Source organism: Trachurus trachurus (genome assembly GCF_905171665.1).
Source record: "Trachurus trachurus genome assembly, chromosome: 7".
Lineage (NCBI taxonomy): Eukaryota > Metazoa > Chordata > Actinopteri > Carangiformes > Carangidae > Trachurus > Trachurus trachurus.
This window is the reverse complement of record NC_139901.1, coordinates 27648081-27673189: the sequence shown is the minus strand read 5'-3', so window position 1 is coordinate 27673189 and position 25109 is coordinate 27648081. Positions and strand designations below refer to the sequence as shown.

The following is a 25109-nucleotide window of genomic DNA, read 5'->3' as shown; positions in this document are numbered from 1 at the left end:
AGATGATGGCGCCCTTAGTGGTTATCAGATTAATGGCAGTCTTGTATTGTGTGCCCAAGAGCAATAGCTTTCTAAAATCTTGAATAAAACAGCCTATGAGGTTAAAATATCACTTTGGTCAAACTGAAATTCAGGTCGTTTGTACAATACACCGAAGAACACATGGTACAAAAGAGTGTATGTGAAGAGATTGACACAAGTACTTTAATGGGTTTCATTTCACTTTTCAGGCTCCGTCTGTTGAGAACAACAAAGCATGATGTGACCACAGTGCAGCTGCAAATTAATTAAAGTACATTTCTAACACATTGATGAGTCTTTGTTCTTTTATTCAATCAGACTGATTACAAAAGTTAGTGCAAATACAAACAGCCGTTGGCCCGTTCTGCTCCCGTCTCAAGACGATATGAAAAATTTAAAGATAAAATCCAACTGAATTTCAATAAATAAAAATACAATGCTAAGCAAGTGCATACTTTCAGAGATCACATCTCTACATATCCACAGACAAAAACCTCATCCGCTCCTCCACAAGCACTCGTCTCATTCAAAATAGTGATATTAAACTGAAAGTGACACTGAATGATACAAATCTATGAAACAAATCATTTAGACAAAACAACAAATCTTTCTTAATAATTTTCTTAACCCAGTCTTCTCTCCTGGGATGACCTCTCAAAAATTTTATCATTTAAAAAAAAAATCCGATTCATGTGCATTTCAGCTTAGTGTGTGTCCCCTTCAGGGGCAAACTCTGAACGCTGAACCGACACAAGCATAGCTAATGATTTACAGGAGGCCAGCCCAGAGCAGCTGAGGTGGGTTCACAATTACACCAGCAATCATGTTAACATTTAACAATTCACAAACAATCAATGCACAAGCTACAACACTTGGCTATTTGCATTAAGGCTTTTGAAAAATATTTATACAGGTCAGGCACAACGCTAATGACGGATTCAGATCCCACTGCTCAGAGTAGAGACAGTCACAAGAGGTTCATCGGCTGAGACCCTTCTACTTCAGTGTAATGGTTGATTTCAATAAATAGAAAGATGTGTTTTGACTGTGATTTTTTTGCATTAAATAGTTTCAATTTGTATACAACATATTTAATACAAACTGGATTGGTGTGGCTGAAGCTATAACTGCCTGGATGCACAGTGCTGAGATTTGAAATGAAGATGAACATGAAAAAATGTAATTCCTTCATATTTACAGGCCAGAAATAAAACTGCTGTGATGTGATGAAGGACGGTGTCCTCAACACCACCAGGTCAAGTTATGAAGAATAGGAAGGAAGTAGTTAGGCACAGCCTATAGGAGGAGCCACTCGGAGCATAAGCTGTGGTTTGAGATGATCGATTTGGTGAAGTTTTCTGAATCTCATAGCGGCATTCATTCAGAAACTCATCTTCAGGTGGTTCCATGCACCTGTGCCTCCCGCATGCAGGTCACAAGTACATTCAATGATTCGTCATGTGACTTTCCTCTTCTGAAGATGCTTTTACAGTACCCAGTTATGGAGTAAAAGCTGCATCCCTGGAAACAAAGACACAGTGCAAACTTGTGTGAATGACACAAGACGAGACAGGAGAAGTCAAGTCGTTGAAATAGAAAAAACTCCCAGCGTGCTGCAAAAGGAGAAAGGGTTTGTGAAGCGTAACACGGGCGGTGATCCATCTGTTCAGAGAGGTTAGTTAGCAGCAACGGGTAACCAGGAGGAAGATGAGGGAGGAAGAACATTAATGCAGTAACAGCACAGCCAATAATGTGAGATATTAAGGAATAAACTGCCAACAGTACCACATACTGCTCTTGCTTATTTCATGAATGTCTGCGCAGGTGACATACGTGAGTTTTAAGTGTGCCAAGTGATCTGATCTTCTTACCGAGAGCGCTACAGTACGTTGTCTCCTTCTTTGTGACCACCTCCCCGAGAGCTGTAATCCAATAATGAATCAACATTACAGCTTCTATGATTCATGACCCAACTCACAGGATGCTGAGAGAATTCAAGGAAGTCAACAGAAAACCCTCTTCATCCACCACCAACACACAAACCCAAACCACAACCCTGTGTGCTGCTACACCCTAACCTCCTCCAGCCAAATTTCAATTACAAATCGGTGGGGGAGGTTGAGAAACAAAATGCTACCCAATGTTTTTCAGTTAAACCACCAGACCAGAGTATCATCAAGTCTTATCAATGTTGCTCAAAATGGGTCATTTCTGTTTTGTTTTTTATAATACCTGAGAAATACCACCAAAAGTGTGTGAAGCTTTGATGCGTATTTGAGTAAACTGGAAGCTTGTTGTTTGTAAGATTTAAGATACCCAGCTGTAGAGCAGTTAGGCGTTACACACAACCACAACAGGAAACACAAGTTTACTAAAATGTATTTCCACATTTCCTTCTTTATATTTGAAACAGGCCAGAACAAAAACAAAACCTGAATGAACCGGAAGCGCCCCTGTGGACCCCGGGTCATTGTCAAATTTCACCAAAGTTTCCAATTATTTACCTGTATGGGAAAGAATAATAAAAATCTGTAGCCAGTTGTTTTCATCCTATCATTTCTTTTTGGCCTTGGAAAAAATAAAGTTACGATAAGCACAACCAAATAAAAAAGGTGTGCATTATGTAACCACTGCATATCTAACAGTATATGCTCTAACTTGCTTTTTAATCAGCTCGGAGCACTTGGCTGACCTCCACATTGGTGTGTATCAGCATGATAAAGCTTTTTTTTCCTCCCACTGAGTGACCGGAGGCTCTGTGCAGGAGACTCCTCTAAGGGCTGAAAATGATGATACTGTAGCAGAGACAAAAAACCCTCAAGGCAAAAAAAAAGCTTCACAAACACACGTTAACTTCAACATGCGACACTTAGTAACACGCGACAGACAGAGAGGTTAGACAGGATAAAGTGCTGACCAAACACAAAACACTGAGACTGAAAACAAAAATGTCTGAGGAGCTGTGAATGCGACCAAGCGCCGTTAATGTTCAGTCTGAGGCGCAAACAAAAACATGGAGAAGCCATTTCTAGGACAAAGCCATGCAAGGATTAGTCTGCAGTCAAATAAAACATGTTACCTCTGTTTTTTCTTACGGTAAACCACTACTCCAATGGTGATGACAGCTATGATGCCTACCATTAAAGTGGAAATAAAAATGGAGATGATGATGTGAAAAGGAGTCAACATGAAATCAACAAATGTTCTGTTACTCGACATCATCCTGGAAGTTAATTTTTCTTTATGATATTGCACTTAAAAAAAATCATAAATGATGGTGTAAACCTTTATGTCCATTCGCCTGCAAGGTGGATTACACACACAAAACACAAACCATAGAAGTGACAAGTTTAGTTGCAACCCAAGGCATTAATGAACTAAGCAGCTGCTTGGGGCCCTCTGTAGCCACAAGGGGGCCCCCAAGAGTGCTTGAAATGCCACACAGGCTACATACTGTACGTCTGTGTATACATAAAAGTCAGTCCTTCCAGAAAAATATGATTGTTGCAGGCAAAAATCCTTGATTTGCAGCAGATTTTCTTGTGCTGGAATATGCATGGTATTGATGGAATCTTATTCATCAAATCACATTTCTTTCCTGCAATTTCATTGCATAAGGAAAAAAAACGGATATTCCCCCAACACCTGGTTCTTACAAGGCTACTAACTAAAAGAGGAACTATGCAAGTCCGGTCACTTTTCCTGTGTTGCTAACCCTCCTCCTGGCCATGTGTATTTGTTTTCCACAAAGCCGACGAGAAAGCAATCCACGGAGCGGTGGATAACATTATATCATATCCTATGTTATCGCGGACATAGGTGAAGACACCCAACGCACATTGCCAGAGCTACATTGCCACCCATGAGACTGAAGTGTGGCTTTTCCGCAGACGTAGGTGAAGACTCTGATCGAGAGGAGCGAGAGGGAGATCACGCAAACACTGCATATTCCGCACATTTTGCGCAAAAATCTGTGGTTTTGATGGCGAAAGTGCAACGCCTTTGAAAAACGGACCCCTGCATAATATGCAGGCTTGGGCTGATTTTTTTTTTTTAGTTAGATTATTAGTTTTTCTGAAGGGACTGGTATATATACACAGGCCTAGGGTTAGGTCTCTTGTCAACTGTAAAAAAAAACAAAACAAAAAAAACACAATAGCGTACACAATAATATAAAATGTTAATTGTCTGGGGAGCTAATGTTGGTTTAATAAAATCCAGCTGCCTCCGTGTCAGAGCTGACGTCAGGTTCATGAGTGAACATGCTCACTGACACATCAGCTGCTGCACGGTGCTCAACTGGTGCTGGATCGCAACAAGACAGGAAGTACTGTAAACCTCTGGTACAGAGAGAAGTGAGAGTAGGAAGAGGACAGGGGTGGAGGAAGAAACAAGTTTTAGAGTGTGTTCATTTTTTTTTATCATAAACATTCACTCCTTGGTTTCAGTTAACTTCTAACGGTTTTACCTGCATAACATAACAGTAAACAGATTCCCCACATTAAACTGGTGGATTTGGGTCATTTATGATTGTAGATCAAACGTGAGCTTTCTTATCTGCTAGTTAGACTGAGTTAAGTGCCAACTGCAAGTTAGTTAGAGCCTTAAAGAGCAGTCTTTATTGACTGGTTACCACACGGTGGGAGCTGCACAGAAAGCTCACGTTTGACCAAATGTCCCCATGTACTATAATAAATACTGATTCTCTGGTTTTAGAGTGGAGTTTTTCATTTGCTACTGTGTTACATACATTGTCAATAAAGGTGATTAGAAGATACTCAGTACATTTACATGACACTTGAAACACTTAGTGCATAAACGCGTTAGTCCGACTAATATCGGAGTTGCGATTGGAATTCGACTTTCTCCGCCATGTATACGCCTTAATCAGAGTTTAACTAGACTAACTAGGCATGCTCCACACCCCCCGCACTGGCGTAAGACCCCGGAACAAAAACATCCAAGAAAGCCGGTCGCAGAAGCTATTGTTGTAGCGTTACGGCGTTCTTGTCTGCCTCTTGAAATCACCATGACCACGAGGGATGGCGTGCACCTTATCTGCACAATAAGTAACACGCACATTACGTACGAGATGAACAAAGCTGTACGATTAAGCAACTTGCTGTTGTTCGAAAATGCCGAAAATTAGCCGCCTGGCTAATAGGTCAACCGGAAAAGGTTCTGTATTAACCCACTGAAATGACGCATGATCGCCACCTGGTGTTGAGGAGGAGGACATGTTCCCGTTAGTTATTTGATTTTCTCAGTTGCATGTAAACTGGGACAAGCACAGAAGTCTGATTAGACGCCAAAATCAAAATTTGAGCATAGCTCGATTAGACTGTGCATGTAAACGTACTGATAACTTCAGTTATTTCACCTTATCATTTTATATGTACGTCATGACTTCTTTATATCAGCTATTAACACGTTAACTTATCTACAGTAAAACCACTATCTGGTAGTTTATCTTGTTGTTTTTAATTTCCCACACAATGCCACAATGCTACTCGTTTGAGTTCACCAACTTTTTTCAATGAAAACCTACAGAAAGGGAAACAAGTATACCACAGCAACTAATGAAATTAATCATTGATGTGTCAGGTTCACAGTTGGTGTGCAAATGATCACGAGCGGTATCAGTGGTGCCAAGGCAAATTCTGCTCAGGGCCGGCTCTGTCTCACGGTCACAACAGGACAGTTTGTTGATGTGAGTGAGGGTAAGATGCCCACTCATGACTTCCACTGTGTATCATTAACACAAGAGGGCATCATGATCTTATTTTCACATTTTTTATAATCAACTGTTCAAATATGAAGTGGAAACTTACCTATAACAGCTAATGCTATTCCCACAGCCTTGCCTACGTTGTTACCTCCGTTGCCTGTTTAAGACAAAGAAACAAAAACAACAACAGGTGAGATCAGAAGAATAGAGCAGAAGAGAAACGAGTCCAACATTACAGCTAACTTTTGTTGATTTACCTGGTTTCAGGCCTTCACCACCACCTCCACCACCACCACCAACTGAAAATGAACAGTCACAACATTAAAAAACAAAATCTACCAAATGTTATACAGACACATCAACTGGGGTGGCGCAACTTAATAAGGAAATGTTACTGAGGTGTAGGTAAAGTGAGTTTCAGCTGCTGTAAAGAAAGTGTGTTTCCTTTACACACACAATATTTGAGAAACCTTCAGGGTTTCTTGGATGCTCAGTCCGAGTTTCAAGCTAATCTAATGAATAAATAAGCAACAGATGAGCCTGAGAAAACTCACTCACAGAATCACAAAAACACTTCAATGTTTGCATTGTACCGAAATGCTTTAGGTAAAATATAACATCACATTCATGCAGAAAAATTACAATAATTAAAAAAAAAATAGAGTCAGCAGTTGTGTTAAACGGTAAACCGCTCTGACATATCACCATCATTGTCATATCACTCAAAAATGAAATTAGCAAGGAGCAAGCATGAGCAGAACATGAAGCCTTGTTTATACTTCCAACAAAGTATTAGTGGGTGTTGCCCTGAAGAGTTTTTTTGGCCAAAACAAATTTCACATGCTGTCGTGCACTGAAATGCACACTACCTTCTGGTTTCTTTGGTGAGGTGGGGGTAGTGGTGGGGGTAGTGGTGGTGGTGGTGGAGGGAGTTGTAGTGGTAGTAGTAGCTTTAGGTGTGGTTGGAATTACTGGAAAAACATGAAAAGGAGGAATGAGGATAGTGACAATGACATCAGGGATGTGCCAAGATCAAACTCATGCAGTAGCTTACAAACTAATGCATGATTTAAGAGCTGTAGAAAGTAGCTGCAATTTGTTTTGTTTGATGTGTAGGTGGGCCAGTGACAAGATGCAACCCAATGTCAATCTTTTTCCATGAAAATCTGACTACATTCAGGAAAATAAATCTGGACTCAAATGTGGAATAAATGTAATTCACTTTTCCAATACAGCACAAATTTTTCACATTATTTAGAAGAAAACCTTTTTGTTTTTAGGATATGTCCTGCACAGTGTTATGCAAAATGCATTTAAAACTAAATATCTAGAAAACAAATCTATTTCAATTTAATGTTTTCGGATGAAATCATATTTTTAAAGTACACTTGAATCCACTGTATGTGGGTAACATATTTAATATTTATCATTCTTTTGTGGTTACACCCTTTGGCATTTTCAGTCTGACTTGTGTTTTTAAAAAAAGGTTAAAAATGTCATTTCAAATGACATAAAATCAACATGAATTTTTTTTAAAACAATTTTTAGATATTTCTGAATTGCTTATCTTGCCAACAGATTTGTCACTGACCCACGTGTGTTTGATTTGTTATGATGCGACAGGGGCCCCCACTGCCTTATATACAGTACCAAAGGCTAGATTTTTGATGATTGCTTTGTGAAATTGATTTGGTCAAAAGAGCATTATAAGACAAGGCTTTCAAATCATAGCAGTAGTTTTGTCCAAATCTAAATAAGAGATTTTTGAGTCAGAGTGAAAATATTTTTAAATTTTGGTGGCGTTATAAACAACTTCCAGACTCATTTACATACAAATTAGTATAAAAGGCCATGCATGAGAAGCAGGTTCAATATTATTTGTAGATGTATTCTTGAATTATGACTTACGTTTACATGTTGGAAGTCGAGGTGACCAGTTATTATCTTTTCCACACGTAATGGTACCTTCTCCATCCATCTTATATCCATCATCGCACTTGTATGTCACAGTAAACTGGTATTTATAAGGAGGTCGAGCTCCCTGAACCCACTGACCATTTTTAACAACAGGTTCGTCACACTGAACACCTGCAGGAGAAGAAATTGCAAATTAATACAGATCTCCACAATAACCTACTTCAGTATCAGACATAACTGGAAAATGTTGAGAAAGGTGGAGATGAAAAACACATTAAATTAACTTACGTCTGCACTCTGGAGGATTTGGTGTGAATGTTCCATTGTCTGAACATGTTAATGATGCATCTCCAATGAGTGTGTAATCACCAAGACAAGTGTACTTTATACTATCTCTATACCGATAGGATTCTTTCGATGGTGACACACTGGCATGTTCAACCGGAGGTACCTCCTCACAAACAGCCGCTGCAAAACAGAAATGGCACGTCAGAATGGAAACTGGCTTCTTTTGGTTTTTAAAAAGTCTATTGTGCAGATTTTGCTGTTGAACATGTAAAGATTACCAACCTTCACATGCAGGCAACCTGCCAGTCCACCCCCCCTGCACACCACACGAGATGACCCTACTGCCTCCAACTTTCATGAAACTAATGAGCAACAACAAACATCAACAACTAATGTCATGAGGGGAATCTGTGTTAGTCCTTTCATTTAACGCTCAAAAACAACGCACATCCTACTGACCATTCACTTAAACTACAATTTGCTGATTCCTTTGCATTCAACTGCATATTAGAAACTAACCAAACATAAACCACCAGTTATTCGTTCATTACTAACCCAGGCTTGCAGGTGACCTGAAGCACAGCACCAAACAGCGTCCCTTCAGGGTAATCAACGTCACCATTCAGAACAGGATCAGCACTACCACAGTTCCTCTCTGGAAAGAGAGAAATCTCATTAAAAAGGGCTTATTTGAACCCATTAGGTGAAAATACACACTCATTACCTGTCAGACTTGTCACCAGACATTACCAGTCACACATTTCTCACTTGCTGATATGAGATTATTTATCACAAGTTTCCATATCCAGACTGCACTGTTTTGAAAGATTGCCACCTTGAAAAAATCAAGTGTTTATACTCACTATTGCATTCCTTCCTCAGGGTACTCCATGTGCCTCCTGTACAAGTGAGGCTTGAAGGTCCTGAACCCAGGTAACCAGGATCACATTCAACAGTAACTGAAGATCCTTCCGGGAATGTCCCCTGTCCAGGGTCCTTCAAAACCATGTTCTCCCCTAACACAGGTCTGCTACAGTCTTGAGGTGCAACTGAATAGAGAGAGAAAATCAGCTTAGGCTCACAGACCAGCTTGTGTTGTTTACCACATAAAACATGCCACAATGAGCTTATCCCACATGTGCCACTCACCTTGCGCAGTAACGATCAGGGAGAGAGAGCACAGCAGCAGGAAGTGAGCGACACCCATGATGACGGGATCGTTCAATGAGTCGCCTCTTGTGAAGAAAAATAAACTTCAAGTACAAAGATACCAGTATTAATGTTAATGAAGATTCAAAACAAACGAGACTCCAACATACAGGTGTTAACGGTTACCGGAAATACAGCTGAATTCGTTTTCTCTAAGCAAACTAAATGATAAACATTACACCAGTTTGGGACAATTAACGACTGATATTTAGTCGTTAAGAGTCAAACCGAGCAAGACTAAATGCGCTTAGCCTCCTTTGTCACGCAGTTTAGAAAAGCAACGAGCAAAACTTGATTAGTCATGTAACGTTAACGTTATGTCGAGTCGAGCAGGTGAGCTAACGTGCCAATGCTAACTTAATTTAGCAGATTCGTCGTAAATGAAGTTGGCAGCGTTGTTTGGTGTGCTATCGCTGTTCCGTTTCTGGTTAGTTTAGAAACAGTGAAAGACATGGCGTGTTACTTACCTACCGAAAAGCTGGGAACCTACACAACCACTGACCACCGCCGCCGTTGCCTCTAAAATGGTGAAATGTGTGTTTCTTTGGGTTGTGTTGCTGCTGCTCCTTCCTTCTGGTCGGTGGTGGGCGTGGCCCTGACGTCGCGTTGCAGTTCCACGGAAACTGTGACGCAATCTCGTAACGTCTCGGTGACGTAATGTCGTAACGTCTCACATTTTTGTGAAATTTTAGACTTGTCCAAAGTCTATGGATTGACATTTAATGCTAAGTCTTGATAAAGAATTGAAGTTGTTTGTAAGGGAAGTGCTGTTTGGACTCTTTGATAATTTTAATATATAAATATATACAATTTTAATAAGGAAAAGCCCAGTGAAACATATATTATCATTAACCTCAACATACTAATGGCAATTATTTCATAAATGTAGGTTTACACCATAGACTGTATAAGGTTTACACTAAAACCCTCTTTCGTTGCTTTTTACAATGAGCTCAACTCAAACAGAAGCCTAACCAAAAATCGACCAGAAGTGTTAATAATAACTGTGAACAAGGATAAAATGTATGTGAAATGTTTTGTTGAAGCTCTGCATTTTGTAAGCTTCCTATGAAACAATTTCTAATAAAGGTTTTAAAAAAAAAGAAGAAGAAAAGAAATCTTCATAATGCTATTTTTCCCCACTGGGAGTGTTCTGGTCTCAATCATTCTTCCTTCTTTTACACTTTTTTAAATCGTTAGGCTAATTTAGTTATTCATTTCTTGGGAGTTTTTTCTCAGTCAATGTGAGGGTGTAATGGCACAGGCTTGTTGTTATACCTGCTATGTAAAAAAAGTCATGTGAGTCAAACTGTAAAAATGGGCAATGCAATGCAATGCAATCTTGTCTAGTCTTGTCTCATCTTGTCTTTTCACACTGTCTTAATTTTCTGTACTTTTTTTTTTATATTGCTGTGTGTTCTAAATAACTTTGTAACACTGTTGAAGAGTATAGAAATAAAGTTTATTATTTTGTATTATCATTAAGAATGGAATTATTTATTTCAGAAACATAGTCCATATGAGAATTAAGAAAATTAAAAGACAGACGAAGAATGGGAGGAAGTACGCTGTACAGTACCGCAAGTTACCATTGCCACTAAAAATACATTTCATATAAATATACACAAATCATACATGAAGCTGTATACAAGTTGAGTTTGTTTGTGTATTCTATTGTATTTTCTGCCCAACAAAGAATAAAGAATGTGAGGAAAATCACAACCTTAAAGAAAAGAAAAGAAACCATATCAAATACCTTGTACTTATCTGTGGAATTTAAATAGGCTGACAAGTCAATGGGCCTTGACTTGATTTGGAAGTCATATGTAAGTTTTGAAATGCATTGGTGTACGCTGCTGCCTGTCCTGTACCTAGAAGAACAGGCAGCTATTTAGAGCTGTTGGGTCTGTTTATGCCATATCATACATCTGTGTCTGTTGTCGGTACACATTACCATAACATTACAAAAAACCTGAGGGGACAAGCAGAAGGCCGCTCTGCAAAATGTGCCCTCTTTTGATCTATGAATGATTGTATCACAAGTTTATATTTCTGTTCTATCAATGGAGGGTGTGGAAACAAAGCATTCCTCAACAATGATGTAAGATGACCCAACCCAAAAAGGGTCAAAAGGCCTATGTGGTGGATATGATGCCCTTGTACTTCAACAAATTACAGAAAATCAGAAATATAAACTTTAAAACCATAGAGGTAAGTGGTGTTTTGGGGCCTTTTTGGAATATCTATCTATTATATCAATATCTATCTAAGTTGGGAGCCATCTCTCACTGATGTTTTGCCCCTTTACGTAATTGCCAGAACATTCCATGATGGTGGGGCAGCAGCCAGGGATGTCTCCCTGCCACTCCCTGCAGCTGGATTTCAATAGACAGGTCAACACGTGGCCTCTCGATTTCCCAAACTCCGATCATTTCTCCTCATCTGGAGCAAGAAGCTTTCCCTCTCTGCTTCCCCTGAGACCTCTTTTATGACCTTCTTGAGCTTTGCTGACATGAAGCCAGCTTGTCTCTCAAGAAGCGGTTGGTATAGATTTACTGCAACTGGGTACGTTTTTGCTCTCCTGCCCTGGCATTCCCTCGGTCACGGTCAGGTCGACTAACAGGACACACTTCTCCATTGTCGACCACAGGATGATCATAACATAGCTGCTTGTCAACGTCTGCTGTCATTGAACAATCTTTGCCTGCATGGGGTCAGGGCCGATGTTCTGTCCTGTGGTGGGAAGCTTTGGGTGGCATGTCCTGCTGTTACAAAACTGACATGGCACCTCTGTTGATATTGGCTGGCTATCTATCTATCTATCTATCTATCTATCTATCTATCTATCTATCTATCTATCTATCTATCTATCTATCTATCTATCTATCTCTATACTCCTCAAAAGAAGGTCGGAAATGTTATTTCAGTCAATCATTTCTCCCCTGTAATAATACCAATTGGTGTTGTGTTTTATATCATTGGAAAGCCTGATTAGTCACCTTTACAATAAGGTACAACTTGTAAGGATCCTGCATCAGTGGAATCAGCAACACAGCTAAATGTGTGGGTAACGTAGCCAGCCCCCCCCCCCTCCACACACACACACACACACAAAAAAGTCAGTTATGGATAGACAGCTTATACTTATGGACAGTGTATACAGAACAGCAAGGCTATGTGAAAGCACAGCCTGTCTAACTTAAAATTTGCAATGTAAATTAAATGATGTGATAATTGCAAGTGGTTTAAATTATAATTTCAAACATGACATTCAATTAGCTAACTGTTCTCATGAGTTGAAGGAAGATATCTCTGCTTTCTGGAGGCTGTTATCATACACTGTGTCAACAACTAAAGATATTCCTCTGTCAACGTCAGACAACTCATCTTGTGACTAGTTCCTCTTTTTGAAACAGCTCATCACTGATCCATTGTTCATACAAGAGGTTAGTTACCAATATGTGGGTGAGGTATTTGTTTCAGTTTACAGTCTGATGAAACCATATTTGTTCATGGCTGGCATCACTCATTCTGAAATTTCCATATCCTGCTAAATTGAACAACCACAATGGAACAACAATCAGCTTTACATAAAAAAAGACGCACCTTGAAATTCAGTAAAAGTATATGATCTATAATTCTCAACTCGATTCCGTGGTGAGTGAACTAATGCCACAAGTACAAAAATGAATATACACAGGCAACATGGAAGAAAGAGTGTATGTGTGTGTCTGTGTGGGGGCACATGTGTATGTATAGAAGTGAACAAAGAATTAATAACACAAAAAAAACAAGAGCAAGTCTGCAGATACTCATGTATCAAAGTAAAAACCCACATGTTAAAAATCAATAACTTCTACTAATTTCATAAAAATCTAGTGGGTCTGGTCTGGAAATAAGAAACGCATTGTTCATGGTCCACGGGCTTGGATTTCCTGTATGACAAGTCCCAAAGCACGCCCCGATGTCACATTTTCCTGTTCAAAGAATGGAATGAAAATAATCCCCAGAGAAAAAATGCCTCACTTCCGTTTTCACCAGTACTTTTATGGACATAATTCCCAGCTGAACAGAACAGGGGCCTTGGAAGATTAGTATGTGTATGTTTAGGTACTGGCATTTGATAGAAATCTGTTTCGATAAACACTGCAATGAGACATCTACCATAAACGTGCTGCTGACACACTCTCCTCTTGATACCACAGACCTTTGGTAAACAATAAAGCCACAAAACAAATGTCACAGGTTTTTTATGACTCCCAAGGAACTGTGAAATAAAGCTCACTCAGCTAAATGGGGCAATTGCTTGAAATGGACCTTCCTCCTCCTCTTCTTCTTCTTGGTGTGTCGTCTGCGTCTTCTCTTTGCACATTTGACAACTATGCACGGACAAATCAGCAAAAGTGCAAAAGAAGCCCAACGCAGCAGAGCATACCAAAGTGGCACCCCAGTCCACGCCCTGAGAAAACGAAGATAAGATTGGTTATTTTTTTAGGCAACATGTCAATAGACAAATTTATGAATAAGTCTCATTTCAGCTCTTTCAGCTGACTAAAACATTATGCGTAGTAACCTGTTCAAAAACAAATTGTAATGAGTTTGATTGCTCTGTAAAGACTGGTTTTCGGCGTCAGTGTGGGTGGCGTCGTCCGTGGGGGCTTGGCAGGTCGTCGGTGTTGGTGTTTGGGCCACAGTGGTGCTCATTCTGCCAGCGCAGTCATAAATGGGTTGGCCTGATGAGGAACAATAAAGTAAGTCAAGTGCTATTCATTTATGAGACCTTGTGAAAGAGATTTCATAACAACTCTGAAAGCAGCACATTGTACACAGAATGTTGATTATAAAAATATGTGATAATAAAAAAAGTTTCATTTTTTTAGAATAACAAGAGACGGTCATCAAAACCAATTCTGACACAAAGGGATAATGGAAAACAACAATGTACTATATCAGCAAATGTTAATTTACTACACGATAATCAACTATTGCTGGTATTAAAGGTCTTTTACGCAACATATGAATGGAAATAAAGACCCATGTAATGGTATCATGACAACATATTTACATAAGGCAGTGAAGAAATAGATGGGTGTTTCGGAAAAAGAAGTCACCAACATTGTGTTGATAGTGACATCAGCATCCTGAGGCAAAAGGATGGTGTCACAATGATTGTGTTTCTACTGAAGAAACACAATTGCCCAGCCACATCCAAGAGAGCAAATCTGAAGAATGTTCACACTGGTTCACACTGACACACACACATACACACACAAGGCTTTGTTGGACTTTGCTTGTTTACTACTCCCCCTACAGCTGAACTGAAGTTATAAAACGCAGGTCATGAGATGAATCTCAGTAATAAAGAATGCTCATATCAATCACTGTGCCATGAATCATGTGGTTGTACAGACTTTGTCTTGGTTAACAGCGGTGTCACTCACAGAACAACTGACCCAACCAACACGAAACAGCACCAATAACTTTGGTCATGCTCCCATAAACATGAACACCTACCCCACCCTTCCACTAGATGGGGCTTTACAAGAATGGGCACATCAGTATGCACACTATGGGAAATGTAGAGGAAAGTAGTCAGAGAAGAAAAATATCCTACAGCACAACTCACACAAAAAGAAAGAAACTGAGAATAACTAAATGCAACACTAAAACCTCCAAAATCAATGACTCTTTTAGACCTTTCTTCAAAGTGACATCAGAAATCCATCAGAATAAAATCATAACCTATTATATTACTACTGCAAACAATAGTCTCTCTCACTGTTTCAATTATTGAACCATATCATTAATCAATACAGACACAGGCATTGTTTATCTGTTAGGCTTGAATAATCAATAACACAAACAGATCAACCTGTTCCTTCAAGGGGAGACATTCTGCTTATAAAACAAAACTTATAAAATCCTATAATTTCTCTATCTCCACAATCAACACACCAGATTCTGTCAATAAACAAAACAGTAAAGGGGTAAAATATATTCAAATGCACATTATGCATTTTTCAAACTAAACTATGAAACTTGTGATGACAATGTCTTCTGTAGAGGTGTAAGAAAATACGGATATACTGTATTGCAATATTTATATTGAATCTTATCCTTATCTTATGCAAGTGCAGCTTTACTTAACTTGAAACCCACAGCGAACTGTCAAAGACTGATTATATAATATGGTATAACCACTCTGACCATGCATAGTGGTAACAGCACTTTGAAGTGCACACACTTTCTTGCATAATGCAGGAGAGTGGGCAAAACAAACAACCCTGAAAATGATTAACATCTAACAAATATTTACCTATTGTTACCTATTGTTGTGCCCCTCTATGACATGGTGTTGCCCTCTGTCCGTCTACAAACCACTTTTTTTGGTGCCTACATTACCTCTTCTTGACCTGGTCAAGTCTGGGACCAATGAAATGTGGGGCTTAAGTGTGTTTGACCTTTTATTTGGAGGTAGAGCTGTCCTAACCGGAACTCATACTAGATGTACACAGTACCAGCAAACAATGTGAATAATTAGGCTATCATTTAAACACAACATGTTTTAAATTTGAATAACAATCTCGAAATTAAAGACACTTTCTGTTTATGTTTGTATACTAAAAATGTACTGGTAGATTTTCTTCCGCTCCCTCTGGGCAACTTTGTGCAGTTGAATTTAAGTTGAAGTTGAAATTTATTTGGACAATAAGATACAAATGGGTGGAGATGTGGTGGGATGCTCTACTATATCTATTAGTCCACACAGGAAATGGATGCAGGAACATTATGCATTCTGATTGATACATCAGTGATTGCTAAGCTCCCAGAAACTGGGGTTAAATATTTCTCCTTAAAATCAAAATTCAGAGGGTTAAGATGTTATTGCAGTGTTATGATATATTTTGGAGGTATCAGTAAAACAACATCCCATCTGTTATTCTTACCTTGCATTTTAATGACATAAATGCAGTCAGTGTCTGCAGGAAACAGAACCTGCACAGAGATGATCTCACTCTCCTGTTTGCTGATGTCGTTACTGGCAGTGCAGTAGTAGCCGCTGTCTTTTTCCACTGTGGTGCAGTCTAGGTGCAAGTCTGAAGACGAGTGAAGATGCAAGTCTTCGTGGTTAGTGCGTTGATACCAGGCATAACGAATGCTGGAACCTTCTGTGCAACCACAGCGCACGGTCACACGCTGCCCCCAGCATGTTGGACCCCCAACCAGAGAGCTCAGGGGCCAGAGTCTGGGTTTAGAAACTGGAGCTGCCACAAAGAAGCAAACATGATATTTAAAACCATTCAGCTTGACATGCATAATATTATCCATGCATATTTTCCAATCTAATCATTTAAAGAGTCTGTTATTTCTTACCATCAGTGACACTAACATCAACTAAGGTCATGATGTCAGCGTGTATTTTATCGATCCCGACCCAGTACAGTCCAGAGTCATCATATTGGAGGTTTGTGCCTTTAACAAACAGCCCTCTTCTTCTTGCATCTATTACCTGAAACCTTTGACTGGTTTTACCAAAGTGATCTGAGTCCGCCATAATCCCACAGGTACTTCTGGAGTCTCCTCGGCACCAGTACTTTTTACTGTACAGGTAGTGCCTTGTGTCATAGCTGCAGCTGAGAATGAATTCACCTCTGATGTGTGCTGTGATCTTTGTTTTATCACACTGGAGCTGGAGACTTGCTGAAAGACAGTCCAGACACACAAGGTGATTCTTTCCTTCTCAATATAGTAGGGAGGTTAAGCCCAAAAAATAGGCCTTTGACTTCAAGTCATGATGCAAAGGTCCCCTTTGGCATGGAAGTACCTTAGGGTCAAACAAATACATTTATCCTAAGACACAAGTGAGATCACACTTTGTATCCGAAATAAACGCGTTTTTAAAATGCCTTTTTTTAATTGAGAAAACGCATGCTAAAAGCACATTCTATTTAACTCAGGCAGATCCCCTAATGCCTAATGCCTTCAGCTCCTGGATGAGATCTACAGCTTCTATGACAACATGGAGCTAATTGTGTGACAGGATATTGGGTTTTATTAATGTAAAAACATTAATAAAACTATACTGATACTGATTTGTTGAACATCAGAAGGAGTGCAACAAATATAGCCTACAAGTAGTTAAATAATAAGATGTAGCCTAATTCATACCACAGTGGTGTCAGGAAAGACCAATTAGCCAAATATTGTGTTGGTCAAAATATAGGCCTACCTATAACTACTTACTGCTGTTGATTTCAAAAAGTTGAATTTACATGTATGACATGTGTTTGACCCATTCTGGGTCATATTAGAAGTCAACTTAAAGTCAAAGGAAAAATGTTTTTACTGTTCTCAAATGTAAAAATGGGTCACATTGGACCCTCTACATTATTTAAGGCTTATATAACCTGATACTGAAATCATTTTACATTGTGCTCCTAAAGTAAACTAACAAATTTTAGTGTAGAGCGCCCTTAATAAGCAATGTTCAGCTTTTATGTACATATAGGGAAGTTTAGGTTTGCAGCTCCCACATAAAGCATATGATTAGGACCGACTTATTTCACCTGCGCAGTATAGCTGGCTAAGATCCTCTCTCAGAGTAATGCTGAAACTGGTAAGCTTCATTATTTTGGTAGATTTTTTCTTTTGTGAATGCTTGTTAATGCTCATCTTATCAATCTCACGATGTTACAGTATCTTTATTTCTTATTTCAAATTAGCCATAATGTAATGTCATGACTGGACTTTATGCTTCTTATGTGAGTTCGCCCTACAGATTAAAAGCATTAGATCCCTGTTCATCATTTAAACTGAGAAACAATCCTGAAATATTGCAATCATGTTACTAATAAGCTATAAATAACATCCAGGAGCTGAAGTCATTGTAGTTCATAGTGGATTCTAAATGGAATGTGCTTTTAGCATGCGTTTTCTCAATTAAAAAAAGGCATTTTAAAAATGTGTTTATTTCGGATACAAAGTGTGATCTCACTTGTACTGTATCTTAGGATAGATTTATTTGTATGACCCTAAGGTACTTCCATGCCAAAGGGGACCTTTGCATCATGACTTGAAGTCAAAAGTCGCTTAACCTCCCTACTAATACAATATCAATCTGATTTGAACATTGTAACTTGTTAACACAGTTATTTACAAGATATGGTCTGTAGATATGATACTATAATTGGTAGTAAAGTATAGTTCACTCACTGTGGAAAAGCAAAATTAGAGGCAATATCTTCATGTCCATGTTTTCAGAGGTAAGAGTATGAAATCTCACAAACAATAATCAGCACTCAGGAAACACAAGAGGTGGACTGTGGTGGCTGTAGCTTCCTGACAGTTGCATTGTGGGTTACTGTTGTTGCCAACACGTTGCTATAGCCAGTTCACACTCACTTTGTGACGTGCTGCACAAGTAGGCTGCACTTACTGTAATGTTAACATTTATTTGAAATGTATCCTTTGCAGAGGGGAGCCCCCTGGGTCTTCAAGGTATGAAGTGCCGGCCTTAATCAATGTCACCTACAGGAGCTGTAATGAAGGCCTATGTAACTCAAGTGGATGTGAACAGGTGTCGTAGTCAATCAAATTTTGTTAAATTGCGGGCGGAAAAATTTTGTCACATCATCCAGGTACTTGCGAATACTTTGTGGAAGTTGTCAGAGTGTTAGCAAGGAGAAAAAGTGGGTAAAACAAAGAACAGAAATGGCGGAAGACTGTGCAGTGACCGGGTTATTTGAAAAGTCTGTTTTCTGGTGTACAGGGTAAATATATGTCAAAGTCAATGTTATTTGTCAATGCTGCTTTATAGATGATTTACATGGTATACAGATATTGAAATTGTGTTTCTCTCCATTCACAGTGCAGTTTATATAAAAAAAAGTACACACAATATAAAAATATATGACACACATAAAAGTATATTAAAAAAATATATGTATAGTGCAAAAGGATATATACTGTGCAAAGTATGGGTGTGGTATATCTGGATTTGCAATATGAACGTGCAGATATGTATGCAACATTCTTTGGTTATGTTTGTTTTTTTGGTTATAGTGCAAAGAAGTGTCAGAGTAAAGTGCTGGTGGCCACACATCCACTAGATGTCACCATATACCATTTATAGTGTGCAACTGCTGATATGTCTTTCATATCATATCTGAATCTGATACCATACTGAGACAGGTGAACTGCATGTCAGCTCATAACGTGGGTTTTTCATTATGTGTGTGTTTTTGTTATGGCCATGACAACTAAAAGCCTAGTTCCTTAAAACAGTTCTCCTCCAACTGCTAGAAATCTCTCACTGGTGACATGTTGGCATTTTCCACCGGAGGTACGTACTCATAAGAAATCACTGCTAAACAGAAATGGAAACAGGCTTCATACAAATCAGTAGAAAAAGTGCATGCAGGCAAAGCAGGATGTACATCAGTCAGTGTTCAGGATTTATGACATGTTTACACGTTGGAAGTCGAGGTGACCAGTTATTATCTTTTTCACATGTAATGATCCCTTCTCCTTCCATCTTATATCCATCATTGCACTTGAGCATCACAGTGGACAAGTATGTATAAGGAGGCAGAGCTCCCCCAAACCAATGACCATTGTTAACAACAGGTTCATCACACTGAACACCTGCAGGAGAAGAAATTGCAAATTAATACAGATCTCCACAATAACCTACTTCAGTATCAGCCATAACTGGAAAATGTTGAGAAAGGTGGAGATGAAAAACACATTAAATGCTCTTACGTCTGCACTCTGGAGGATTTGGTGTGAATGTTCCATTGTCTGAACATGTTAATGATGCTTCTCCAATGAGTGTGAAATCACCAAGACAAGTGTACTTTATACTATCTCCATACGGATAGAAGTCTTTCACTGGTGACACATTGGCATTTTCCACCGGAGGTACTTCTACTTCCTCACAAACGATCACTGCAAAACAGAAATAACACAGCTCACAATGGAAACTGTCTTCTTTCGATTTTTTGTGCAGTTTTTTCTGTTGAAGACAAACAAGATTACCAACCTTCACACACAGGCAACCTGCCAGTCCACCCCCCCTGCACACCACACGCCATGACCTTACTGCCTCCAACTTTTCTGTAACTAATGAGCAACAACAAACAATGTTTGAAGAACTTCAAGAAGGATCTGTGTTAGTCCTTTCATTTACCACTCAAAAAGAAAGCACGCTCTACTGGCCACTCACTTGAACTAGAATTAGATTAACATAAACCACCAGTTATTGGTTCATTAGCTACTAACCCAGGGTTGCAGATGACCTGAAGTACAGCACCAAACTCTGTCCCTTCAGGGTATTCAATGGCGGCATTCATAACTTCAGCAGCATCTCCACAGTTCCTCTCTGGAAGGATAGAGATCTCATTACAAGGGCTGTTTTTCTTTTCTGACAACTCAAAATACACATACATTTCTTGTCAGACTTGTCATTAGACATCATCAGTCACACATTTTTTATACATTTTATATATTCACTTTTGCACGTCATCCTCAGGGTACTCCATGTGCCACCTCTACAAGTGAGGCTTGGAGGCCCTGAAGACACGTAACCAGGATTACAGCCAAGAGAAACTGAAGATCCATCCTGGAACGTCTCCTGAAGAATGGCATCGCCCTTTAAAACCATGCCCTCCGTTAGCTCAGGTCTGCCACAGTCTTGAGGTGCAACGAAAGAGAGAGAAAATCAGCTTAAACTCAAAGATCAGAGGGTTATTCCAGAAAGGAGGTTTAAGTTTCCCTGAACTCTGAGAAGTGAAACTCTGGAGTTTTCAGTTCCACAACAGCTGATCGGAGTTATTTCAGTTGACTCTTAGTATATTATCTCTACCTCATCCCCCATCATCATAGATCTCCGATACTATGATTCACTATGGCAACAAGGGAGAAAACAGGAATAAAATTATAGCTGCTGCGCAGCGATGGGTCGGGTCCGGGCTACTTTTGGGCAAATTTAGGCAATTCTGAGCAACAAACAGGAGAATAGGAAGACAAGAAAGTTGACCTTATAATGTTCAATTTGCATCAGTTGAGGATTGAACCCACAACCTCGGGAACCAAAGACCATTGTCTATCGCACTGAGCTAATTGACAAGTGGCAGATCAACAGTGGCTTCACAAATTGAGTAAGCCATTCACTGTCGTGTAGGCAGATTTGAAACCACAGTAAAAAGAAAAATCAGTTTTTGAGGTAAAATAATGATATGTATTTGTCAAACATCAACTACGAGTCTAAGATGTTAGGAGCCTTCGCTCATGGTCCAGTCCAAGCTATTTTTTTTTTTTTTTTAATTTAGAGGCTTGCTGTGATGCCACCATTAGGACAATTGTCTTGTGTTTCATATTGAGGTCAACTGACATTTTGATCTGTCATCATCATCATCGCCCTTGCTGGGTCTCGAACTCACAACCTCTGACACCAAGAACCAGCTCCTAATTCGCTGAGCTAATTGGCTGGTAGTGAGACCTGCTGTGTAGCTTCATTTATCCACTCAGGGAGTCAGTGCCCGGGCAGCTGTTGTCAAGGCAGATTTCAGAAAGTCAGAAATTCTATTATCTAAACAAAAATCTGTTAATACATAAATTGCATTTAGACAGCAAAACAGCTTAAGGACATGTGACATTTTGATCCATCATCATCATCATCATCATCATCACCCTTGCTGGGTCTCGAACTCACAACCTCTGACACCAAGAACGAGCTCCTAACTCGCTGAGCTAATTGGCTGGTAGTGAGACCTGCTGTGTAGCTTCATTTATCCACTCAGGTGAGTCAGTGCCCGGGCAGCTGTTGTGATGAAATGGTCAAAATGTCAATAATTCAGTTATCTAAACAAAAATCTGATAATACATAAATTGCATCTTGACAGCATGGAAATGTTGGTGATTTGTTTTTAATGATAAGTGTTTTGCTTCATAAGAGAAAATCTGATGTTTATAAATTCCACTCTCACATTGACTGCAGTTGTTCCCATGAGAGCAGAATTCAAAATGTTCTCAAAAATTAAGTTTTTGAGATAAAATTCTGATATTTGCCAAACTTCAGTAACCATGACTCCAGAATATTGTCATTTTTTTTCAGGAAGATTGAAAATGTATTTATCAAGAATTTGATGGTATATGTTTACAGTAGTGTTTACAGTCAAACGTTTTCATGCACTGTAGGCTCAATTTTTGCTTAATCAAAAATCCGAGAAACAAGTTTTGTGGAGGACAGTCTGGAGATGCTCTGTAGCAAGTTTGGTGTCAATTGAGCAAAAATTGTGGGAGGAGATACATTTTAAAAGTTTTACAGTTATTGAAAAAAACAGAGTGATGGACTTCATAATTTGTAATAAGTTTAAGTGGACAAAAGTTTCAGCAGTATTGAGGCTACATTGTGGTGAAGTTTCAACACTGTAGCATCTACCGTTGGTTTGGTAGGAATTTTTAAAGTTTTTAAATTTAAACGCTTATTGTGCCCCCCCTAGGAGGGGGGGGCACATGTGCTTGGAGTTGAGTGAATCTGGCATGGGACTGAACCTTTGTGCAAAGTTTGGTGAGTTTTCGCCCATGGGAAGTATGACTTCCTTGGAAGAAGAAAGAAAGAAAGAAGAAGAAGAAGAAGAAGAAGAAGAAGAATTCCTAGGAATACAATAGTGTCCTGTCAGCTGCGCTGCCCGGACCCTAAAAAACAACAACATGGCTGCAGGCGTAATAAGAATCGCTGACAGAGTTAATGCGTAAGTTTAGATGCAGTCGTCTCTTCATTTTGAATCTACCATCACTATCTTTTAATATCAGTGTAGCGGCAATCTTTCTTCCTTCCAGTACTCCGCTTTACCACTACTATTAAGCAGTCTTCTTGGCAATAAGCTTGACACAAAAGGAATCTTCCGAGGCAGTAACTCCGTTCAAAAAAGAACTTTACTTAAAAAGCAAAAACAAAGTTACAAGATTCACTCTGAGGTATTGTCAAAAAACTGTCTTGCTCCTTAAGCTGCTTAACATTTTAAAGGAAAACTACTAACTATAGTACGCAATACAAATATGGCTCTTACAATCAGCTTTTGAGAAAGTGGTTTAATGTTGTTCAGTAAGTTTATTTTTTATTAAAGTGCAGTCAGCTGGGGGCAGTGCATGGCGCAGTGGTTAAAGCGGCCGCCCCATGTATGCCCCGGTTCGAGTCCCGCGTCAGGCAGACCTTTCCTTTCCTGCTCTATCTATCTCACTGTGCTATCCAATAAAGCCAAAAAAAATACTTAAAAAAAAAAAAAAGTGCAGTCAACTGAAAATGAAACATAAGTCTTGTGATTGCTCCTCACCTTGGTTTGATTCAGATTCGACCGGATTCGACATAAAGTTTATTCAGTGGCTATTTCAATTTGTATTAGTTGAACTGTTTTTCCCAGTTACCTGTGAGCTTACAAATTAAAAGCACTTTGAAAAGGTCATGTGCATATGTGAATTATTATTAGTATATTATTATAATATTTTATTTATGTATGTATGTCACTTTGTGTTGATTTCGCTACAATTTGAAATGTTTGTAACAAAGAAAAATTTCCCTCCGGTGATCAATAAAGTAATTCTGAATCTGAATTTGAATCTGAATAAATGCAGGTTTGACAGCTCATGTATCAATGAATGTAATATATGTATTATATATGTATATATTTCATGAAAATTGCAAATACTTTCATGAAAATTGCAAATACTTTCACATGCACATACATTTGTGAATTTCTATTGCACATATTTAAAATGAAAAATATTTGTGTGTGTATCTCAAATGTGTTTTTAAATCTTATTTTTTTAATATGTCGATTGTTTTTTAAACTTACATATGGAATGCAACATTTTTTTTTAACTTCATTTATTTTGGACATACTACATGGACATACAGAAACACAGAATATTAATCCCAACCCCCATCTCCCACCCCAAAAAGTAAAAAAAAAAAAAAAAAAAAAAAAAAAAGCAAATAAATGAGTAAATCTAAGACAATGTATGTAAGTATGTTGTAAAGCCTACACATAATTAGAGAAAGAGAATGTTACAGAAAAAACCCCCAAAACAAAGTAGCTAATCGGCCTACATATAGTAAAATTTAAGCAGGTTGTCAGTGGTTGTCCTCATTAGATTGCTTCATGCAGATCTCAAAAAGGTTGCCAGATCTTATTAAATCTGCCAGGTGAACTCTTAGTGTATGTTTTTTTATTATTGAAAAAAAAAAAAAACATACACAAGGAGTTATTTTTCTCTGCATTTACTCCCTCTCTGGCTTGTGTTGTTACCACACAAAATAGATCACAATCAATGAGCTTATCCCACATATAGGGCCTACCACTCACCTTGCGCAGTAACGACCACGGAGAGAGAGCACAGCACCAGGAAGTGAGTGATCATCCCCATGACGGGGTCGGCCAATGAGTCGCCTCTGCTGAAGAAAAAAAAAACTGGAAGTACAACGATAAAAGTGTTAATGTGAGCGATGATTCAAAACAAACAAGACTGCCTCGTTATTCTCCAACCGTACAGGTGAAATACAGTTGAATTTCTCAACTAACTAAATCATTAACATCACACCAGTTCGGGACAAGATAATAACCCTATATTAGAAATAACTGATAGGCTACATGGGCGTAAAGCCTCCTTTGCCACGTAGTTTAGAAAACAACGAGCAAAACACCACCATTATATTAGCTGGTCCCTGGTCAGCTAACGTTACGTGCCTTTGCTAATTTGACAGATTCGTGATAAATGAAGACGTTGTTTGGTGTGTTATCGCTGTTGCGTTTCCTGTTAGTGTAGCTACCGTAAGGACGACACACACGTGTGTAACTTACCTACCGAGCAGCTGGGAACCTACACCACAACAAACCACCGCCGCCCGCCGCTGCTTCCAAAACGGTAAGGAAAATCTCGCGAGAAT

The 25109-nt window shown here is 39.0% G+C and overlaps 1 protein-coding gene across 5 annotated transcripts in view; it reads right to left on the bottom strand.

Moving 5' to 3' along the window:
• Positions 1–25080, bottom strand: part of LOC310988860 (membrane cofactor protein-like) — a 46092-nt gene extending 21012 nt beyond the window's left edge. The window contains exons 1-13 of one of the 5 annotated variants that reach the window (XM_083975659.1): positions 25024–25080; positions 24529–24633; positions 20675–20854; positions 20444–20543; positions 20205–20284; positions 19925–20110; positions 19628–19807; positions 6619–6720; positions 6007–6048; positions 5853–5906; positions 3101–3155; positions 1893–1943; positions 183–1542 (exon numbers count right to left, since the gene is read on the bottom strand). In XM_083975659.1, the coding sequence (XP_083831785.1) occupies positions 1901–1943; positions 3101–3155; positions 5853–5906; positions 6007–6048; positions 6619–6720; positions 19628–19807; positions 19925–20110; positions 20205–20284; positions 20444–20543; positions 20675–20854; positions 24529–24589 (1083 nt within the window). In that variant the 5' untranslated portion in view covers positions 24590–24633; positions 25024–25080 and the 3' untranslated portion in view covers positions 183–1542; positions 1893–1900. Of the gene's footprint in view, positions 1–182; positions 1543–1892; positions 1944–3100; positions 3156–5852; positions 5907–6006; positions 6049–6618; positions 6721–7657; positions 7838–7954; positions 8135–8236; positions 8317–8509; positions 8610–8817; positions 8992–9103; positions 9208–9630; positions 9748–19627; positions 19808–19924; positions 20111–20204; positions 20285–20443; positions 20544–20674; positions 20855–24528; positions 24634–25023 lie in introns of those variants that run through there. The other 4 variants (XM_083975660.1, XM_083975657.1, XM_083975658.1 and 1 more) reach the window with 4 other exon arrangements.
• Between the last annotated feature and the right edge of the window lie 29 nt (positions 25081–25109).